This window comes from Eschscholzia californica, unplaced genomic scaffold (genome assembly GCF_041429995.1).
Source record: "Eschscholzia californica isolate CP2 unplaced genomic scaffold, dmEscCali1.0.p SCAF_1, whole genome shotgun sequence".
NCBI classification, from domain to species: Eukaryota; Viridiplantae; Streptophyta; class Magnoliopsida; order Ranunculales; family Papaveraceae; genus Eschscholzia; species Eschscholzia californica.
This window is the reverse complement of record NW_028238198.1, coordinates 47,091,501-47,099,786: the sequence shown is the minus strand read 5'-3', so window position 1 is coordinate 47,099,786 and position 8,286 is coordinate 47,091,501. Positions and strand designations below refer to the sequence as shown.

General features: G+C 34.9%; 1 protein-coding gene across 1 annotated transcript; it reads right to left on the bottom strand.

Moving 5' to 3' along the window:
- Positions 1-365: 365 nt before the first annotated feature.
- On the bottom strand, positions 366-2,033 carry LOC147567217 (abscisic stress-ripening protein 3-like). Its single transcript, XM_086653823.1, has 2 exons — positions 1,527-2,033; positions 366-779 (listed from the first exon to the last, which is right to left on the bottom strand). The coding sequence occupies exons 1-2, from the start codon at positions 1,755-1,757 to the stop codon at positions 597-599; spliced, it is 414 nt and encodes a 137-aa protein (XP_086509949.1). The 5' UTR covers positions 1,758-2,033; the 3' UTR covers positions 366-596.
- Between the last annotated feature and the right edge of the window lie 6,253 nt (positions 2,034-8,286).

Sequence of the window (8,286 nt, the reverse complement as noted above, 5' to 3'; positions counted from 1 at the left end):
GGTCGCAGTTATCTTTAGAATTGGAGTATCTTGTACGCTTTCTTTGTTTGTGGATCTGAGAACACTTTTCAAATTCACCTCCCAATCGTGGAAGTTATCCATGTTCAATTTGTCCTCTTCGAATATTGAACACAGGTTGAAAAGGCTATCTTTTGCCATTGTAAAACTAAATGCGAAGACTTATAAGTGCTAAAAAATCAAACACCCTCTTAGTCAGGAGACATTCAATTCGAATGCGGAAACACTTATTTGTAATTTTTCTTTTTGTCTTTGTAAACCTATGTCCACTCGGTATCCATAGATCTATATATTACAAATCTCCAAAATATATATATACATTGTGTACTTTTCCCTAGAAAAAAAGATAAAAAAGTTATTTATATTGAAATTCAAGTCATCCGATCCACACATGATAAATTAAGAAAAACAACTATTGAAGACTCTCCAAAAGCACATGATTTTGCTAATATTCAGATGGGTTTCTTGAAAGATCAAACAGAAACCAAGCAAATGCATACACACAATTTTTTTTTTTCTTTTTGAGAAGCACACAAATTTATTTCATAATTGTAGTAATGCAAAAGAAAATAAAATACTTAGAAGAGATGGTGATGTTTCTTTCCATGAGCTTCTTCATCTTCTTTGTGAGCTTCTTTCTTATCATGTTTTTCATGAAGGGCATATCCACCACTTCCGACGGCAAAAGTTGCAGCCATCTCCTCTTCGATTTTGTGTTTGTGGGCATGCTCCGGGTCTTTCTCTGCTTTGTGTTTTTCATGCTGGAAGATTACACAAGGAATAATTTTAATTAATTAAAGTATATATGCATTTTTTAAAGCAATTGTAGTTTCTTAGTTATTTTTTGTTGTTGAAAGAATTATAGTTCCTTAGTTTGATCCCTTCTTTTTACTATAACTTCTACCATCTATCAAACTTGGGAGCCATCATGAATGTTCCCCTAACATTGTTGAAGGAATGAAGTTTATCTCCTAAATTTAATAAAAAAAATTAGAATTTCACCATAATTTATGGTGGAAAATATGATCCCACCACAAATTTGGCGAAAAATGCAAGTCCCCGCCAAATTTGGTCTAATACCAAGAAAAGGAATATACACACTCTTTCTTATTTTATAATTTTGGAGAAGAAAAGTCAGCTCTAAACTCTACAAAAATTTTCCCCTCGTTAAAAAAAGATGGGTAACTAGATCTCCCTTTATCAGGCTCTTTCTTTAACCTAAACAGATCTTCACACAAGATGGTTCTTTAAGTCTTTCTTGACTAAAATGTTCCAAAAAGAATGGAACCAACATTTATAAAAGAATATATCAATTCTTCAAAGGGAGATGCTAGAGAGCCCAAATTTTTTGGGCATTTTAGTGCCCAGCTGATGTGGAATCACTAAAAGACAAGGTTTTTTTCAAAGTTTGACTACGGTGGGGACCGCTTTTATTTCTAAATAAGGAAATATGTCACTCTATCATTTCCCTTCTTCAAAAACTGAAAAAAAAAATTGAAGGATCTTACCAAAGCAAAGACACCAGCTGCCGCCGCACTGAGCTCGCCGAGGTGTTCTTTGCGCTTGTGCTTTTTCTCTTCGGCCTCGTAGTCAGGTGTCTTTTCGGTGGCAATTACTTCTACAGTTTGTCCATAACCACCACTTTCCCCACCATAACCACCACCACTTGAGTAAGTGTTTTCTGAGTAAACAACCTCTTCTGAGGGTTTCTCTTCCTTCTTGTGGTGGAAGAATGACATGGTTGTAGATACTGATGCTAGAAAAACTTAATACCAAAAACTAATGAATTATTAGAAGGAAAATTTTGATGGAGAAGATGTTGGTGTTTTCTCAGTGGTACTAGTATGGGGTATTTATATGGGTTTCTCCTTTGAAATATAGAGAGGAAAAAGTAATTGTTATCTATACTATCAAGAAAGTTTAAGGAAATGTCTTAAATACCCATTTTGATTTATATTGGAATATTCCATTAACTTGATTCTTTTTTGTTGGAAGTTGAACTATATGTGTATTTTCCTAGTTAATTACTAGTAAAGTTGAGACCAATCTTCCCTTTTATATTACACATAGTAGAGGTAAGAATGCCACTGGTCAAAAGAAAATATTATCGAGTCACAAAGATATCACTTCCAATGGATTGAGAAAGAAAGAAAAAAGGTTAAGGATACACCAATGATAATCAAAGGAGTAGTAAGTGTCCCGCGATGAAATTATAAATAACTGTACTGGTAATGCTAGGTACATAACTATGAGAATCACAAGATTTACAATGCATATTGTGTATATGTATGTGTATATATGTCCACAATTTCCTCGTGTAGTGGTTGGACATCCATTCCACTATTTAGAAGTGTCAGATTCAATCACATAGAAGTCCCTACTTATTACTAGGGGTGAACATCGGTTGGACAACCGATTTTTTGGCCCTATCCAAAGGTCGAACCGTCGGGTTCGGTTATCCAAAGTTTTAGGCCGAGCCACACCGGCCATGGTTTGGTTTGGTTATCCAACCGAACTCTCCATGAACGGTTGGATGATCGAACCACCTGCTACATTCTCCATTTCTCATGTTGTGCAAAAAATCGAATTTTTGGCTTACAAGTTATATCTGAACCACTTGCTACATTATCTTGTTATGCAAAGAATCGAATTTTTGGCTTATAAGTTATAACTGTTGCAATTATATATCCATAACAAGATGAAAATACGTCTTATCACAAACCATTAAGTCTTAAATCTAAAATAGGTTCTCAACATTCGAGTACAACAAAAAGTATGATTATCACAGAGTTAAATTAACAAAGAAAAAGTTCAAAACGTAGATTTTCTTATGCCTTCAAGTTCTTTCATTCCTCGTACTAAATCAAGATCAATTCATAGCTCATCATCAAAATCAATATTATCCATATTACCCAAGACACCTGCAACTCAAATAATATCAACGACTTAGAAATAATATAGCTAAAAGAAAGACAATTATAAACACAAAAGAATATTATAATATCAAATGTCACATTACCAGACTCAAGCTCCTCAATCTCATCCATGAAAGCACGAAGATCAATCTCTGAACCAACTCGTACCCAAGTCTGTGTGACAAACAACTTCGAAATGGATCAAGGATTCGTCCACCTGTGCTAAACGCTGATTCAGAAGCAATGGTGGAGCCCGGAATAGCTAAAACTTCTCGTGCAATACATGATAAAACTCTGAATTTTGTAGAATTATTCTTCCACCAAGCTAAGATATCGAACCGAGACTGCGATTGACTCTCACATCCTTCCATCAAATACTTATCAATTTCAGTTTTGTATTCTTCACTGTCACTTTTCTTAACACGCTTCTCAAATCTAGATGCAAGTAGTGTTTCAATATCAACCTCTTTACCATCATTGCTATTTTTAACTTGATGTATGGTTTCACTAACACCTTCATTGGTACCAGGGTAAAGTAACTTATATTCATCATATAATTCTTCTAAAGTTCTCTTTACCTTTGATGTTAAAGAACTAGCTTGCTCATCACCACAAAGCACTTACAAACGATATCGTAGGCATGGTTCCTTTTGTCGTGGATCAAGTAATGTAGCAAGAAAAAGAACCGGGTTAAACTTACCATAGTCACCCCAGTATTTGTTATACTTCTCTCTCATATTCTTTGCTACCGACCTAAAAAATTGATCCTTATGTTCTGACAACAATCTTATTTGAGTATGAATCATGCATAGTTGCCAAACAAATGAATTAGATGTAACATGTAGAGATCCAGAAAATTTCAAAGTTGCATCATAAAAAACTTTCAAGAATTTAATAAAAGCACGAGATACTTCCCTATCCTCTTCTGTAGGAATCCCTTTCTTCTCACCTTCACTACAATCACGGACAAACATGTTATCTTGATTCTCTAATCGCTTAAAAGCTCTTTGAAAGGGGTCTGCACTCTCTAACATTAGATAAGTAGAGTTCCATCTAATAGAAACATCTAGACACGAGTTTTTCTTTGCAGTTATTTTCTTTCTTTCAACGCATTTTTTGAACTTGTGCAATCTCGCAGGAGAATCCCTAACATATCTCACCACATTTCGAATTTTGTCAATTGATGACCCATACTCCTTGAGCCCAGCAGTAACAACAAGGTTTAATATATGGGCACAACATCTCATGTGCATAAAGAGACCCCCCCATTATCGACCCCTTCCAATTGTTTAATATTTTTGACAAATGTGCCACAACCAGATCATTAGAGCTAGCATTATCAACTGAAATTGTGAAAACTTTGTGAATTCCCCATCTAAGTAGACAAGATTCTACTGTTTTACCAATCATTTCTCCTTGTAGCTCAAAACTTGACAAAAGTTCAAGATTTTCTTATGATATTTCCATTCACTATCAATGAAATGAGTAGTAAGACACATATAATTAAGATTTTGTACAGAAGTCCATGTATCTTTAGTAAGACATACTCTTTGACCAGATGATATTAAGAATGTCTTTAAAACATTCATCTCCTCGAGATACATGGATAAGACATCACATGCAACTGTCACACGAGATGGGACATTAAACCTACACTCAAGAGTGTGACAATACTCCCTAAATCCTTCACCTTTAACATGACTAAATGGCAATTTGTCTTTCACAATCATTCTGGCTAATGCTCTACTACAAACTGCTACACTAAAAGTAGTGGTACTTAGTTTCCCTCCTTCACGTAAACTTTTTCGAGAGATAAATTTTTTTTGATTTGTCTCTCTACCGGGATACTTTTTTCACTTGAATGATATGTGACTTCTCAAATTAGATGTTCCATTTTTTTTCGAGTCACATGCATATTCTACGCCGTAATATTTACACTTAGCTCTATTTCCTCCTATTTTGGTAAGGTGATTCCAAGCATCAGAAGGAGGTCTAACAGGTTTTTTCTTACCAGAAGGGGTAATTCCTTGACTTTGAGTCGTAGTTGATGCAAGTGTTGGAGGATCATGAGTGAGATCAGTAGGCTCCGATGATGATGGAGGTGCATATCCCATTGGAGTCATTTGAAAATGAAGAAGAAACCAAGTCTTCGAGAGATGAATAACTCAATTTAATCAAAGATAAATATTGAATGGGAAAGATGAATTACCGAAACTGACGCAGACGAGGAAGCACTGGCCATTTTAACAACTTTGAGGGCCAAATGTTTGACCCCACATTAAATCTGAAAGAAATATAAAAGGAAAATATTAAATAAAACTAAAAGGATCTTAGTGTCTATCTATCTAGGCTACCTTTGCATTAGTTTGTCCTGTAGTTACATGGGATAGATCTGGATATAAATTGACTTTAAGTACTCCACTCACATACGACCCAAATACCTCAATTATTTAGAAGACGAATGAAAACCACATAACAATTATTCATTTGTGTGTTATTATTAGTTGAAACTCGTAAGGCTTATAAACATTCACATGCAACCCATTAACAACTTCAGGGGGTAAAAGAAATCAAATAACCTTTGATAATTGAAAACTTCATGGTTAAGTAAAAGAAGAATTCAATTTCAGATTTCATGAACAAACAATTTTTGATTAGATTACCCCATTTTAACTACCCATTTTATCTAAAGATATTATAAGATAATCACGATTCATAAACAAACCCAATTTAAAGTCATAATTGATTCAATTTATTAGAAGTTAGTATTAGTGGATAATTTAGATTCTAGAATTGAAAGAAAAATCTAAATCAAATCATATCATTTATAATCATCATCTCAAATTTGGCAATATAAAGAAAAACATTAAATGAACCCTAGATTTTGTAATCATCATCTCAAGTTCTCATCAACAAATTTATAACATAAGGGATACATATCAAACCCTAGAAAGTAAAAAACTAAATAGAATCAAGAACGCCAAAACCTAACCCAAGAAATAAACAAAAGAAAGGGGTAAATCTAGAGAGAGAGAGTTGTCTTACCTCTTGATTTTGTAGAGAGATAGAGGTTTAATCACCTGAAATTGAAGAAAAACAAACCCGAATAAACACTTAAATAATACTAAAGAACTTCTAAAAAGAAAAACAAACCCTAATAAACACTTAAATAATACTAAAGAACTTCTAAAAAGAAAAACAAACCCTAATAATCACCATGGAGTTCATTACCTTAGCTTGAGAGAGTACTAGAGTATGGTTGTTCTGAATGGAAGAGAGATGGTGGTATGGTAGCTTGAGTTCGATGGTGGCTTGAGAGGAAGGGAGATGATCGAGATTCGAGAGGGTGAGAGGATTTCGGTGGTGGTTGTTCATCCGTTCGAGACTCGAGAGTTTGGGAAATTTGGGAAGTAGCTTAGGGTTTGTTTGATGGGTTAAAACCGGTTCGGTTCGGTTATCCGGAACCTTCATCCATAGACCGACCCGAAGCCCTTGGTTTTGGGATTTAAGTAGTCGAGCCAATCTGGAGTCCTTTTGGGTCGGTATCCGAACCGGCCAAAACCATTTGGATTGGTCTGTTCGGATACTGAATGTTCACCCCTACCTATTACATAAGTTCTTTATAGCGAGCTACACAAGAGAGAAGTTTTATCAATTTGACAATGTGGGACTAACTATTCTAACATTCCCCCTGAAACGAATGACTTTTGCTAGGGAAAAATTCATGAGTTTGCTAAAATTTGTACATGTTAACTTGGTATTGATATGGAGACATTATTGTGAGGTTGCTATGTTGTTGTTGTTTGTTGTTGTTTGTTGATGTTGTTGTTGTTTGTTGTTTGTTGTTTGTTGATGTTGTTGTTATTTTCTCCATTGGAAGTCCATTTGAAGAAAAGTTGGCTCGATTGTCAGGTTTTGTTGGCTCCATTGCCAGGTATGTTCTCTATTTAAAGAGAATTGTGTTCTCTATTTAAAGGAGAAAGCGGACAATTATAACCCATTGTCCGATTGTGGGCAGAGATATTGTAATAGTCCCACATTGCTCACAAGAGTGTCCAGAGACTGGGCTATATGTGTAAGCTCAAACTTAGTAAGTACCGAGGCCTTTTGGGTAGGCTTGTGGTGCCTTCGCCAAGGACAAAACCCCGTACCTGTGTGAGGTGGTTAAAAGCGGGGACAATATCGGCAACTATTAAGGCTTGGGGCGTTACAAAGTGGTATCAGAGCCGAGGACGGCTCTTCGCTGAGGGTGGGGGATTGTAATAGTCCCACATTACTCACAAGAGTGTCCAGAGATTGGGCTATATGTGTAAGCTCAAACTTAGTAAGTACCGAGGCCTTTTGGGTAGGCTTGTGGTGCCTTCGCCAAGGACAAAACCCCGTACCTGTGTGAGGTGGTTAAAAGCGGGGACAATATCGGCAACTGTTAAGGCTTGGGGCGTTACAGATATACTCCTTGCTTTTAATAGCTCTCACATATGATTATTCCTCTATATAAAATGCAAACCCTTGATCATATAATTTTATCCTTTTTCAAACACTAGCAATCACCATTCTGAATCTTTCCCACTTCAATTCTTCTCTATACTCTTTTATCTCATCTCCTCTTCATTTGATCTTATGAAAACTAAGGAACAATAGTTTGAGAGTTCTCAACTTTGATATAAGAAGTTGAGCAAATCAACTAAGAGAATAAACTCTTTTGCCATTGCAAACATGTTCACAAAAACATCAAAAGAAAACTCTCTTTAAGAATAAGCTTCATTTCTTGCACACATTTTACCAAACACTTGATGTACATACTTTGGTAAATCAAAAAATTGGAAAACTAGAAGTCTAATTTCAAGAGAAACATGGGGTATATAACAAAAAAAAAATCTATCAAATCTCTCCTCTCTCTAATAGCTTTCCAATTTCTCTTTGTTTGGACATCTCAAATAGAGCTTCATTTATATAAACACGATCTACATAAATTTCATGTTGTGGAGAACTTGAGGCATTTAAAATGCTTAGATCTTTCAAGAGATTATCTTAAGATGTCTTCAACAAATCATTCTTGTTTGATCTTTCTTCTTCTTGTGAATCTTCATCATTTTCAAATACTATTGAGAAAAGTATTGAAGAATGAATAGATTTCAACAATAGAAGAGAAGTACTCTTTATTGAAAAAAACACTAACTCAATAGTGAATTTTAAATTCAATAACTATTAATTTTTTTGATAATGATCACTAAATGTGTTTGTACAGAACTAGAATTGTATAATTTTTCGTGCAAGAATGTAAGTCGCTTAGTAATTTGCTTTGTCGTAAGTACTTTGAAACACCAAATACATATTTAATTACAATGCTCAT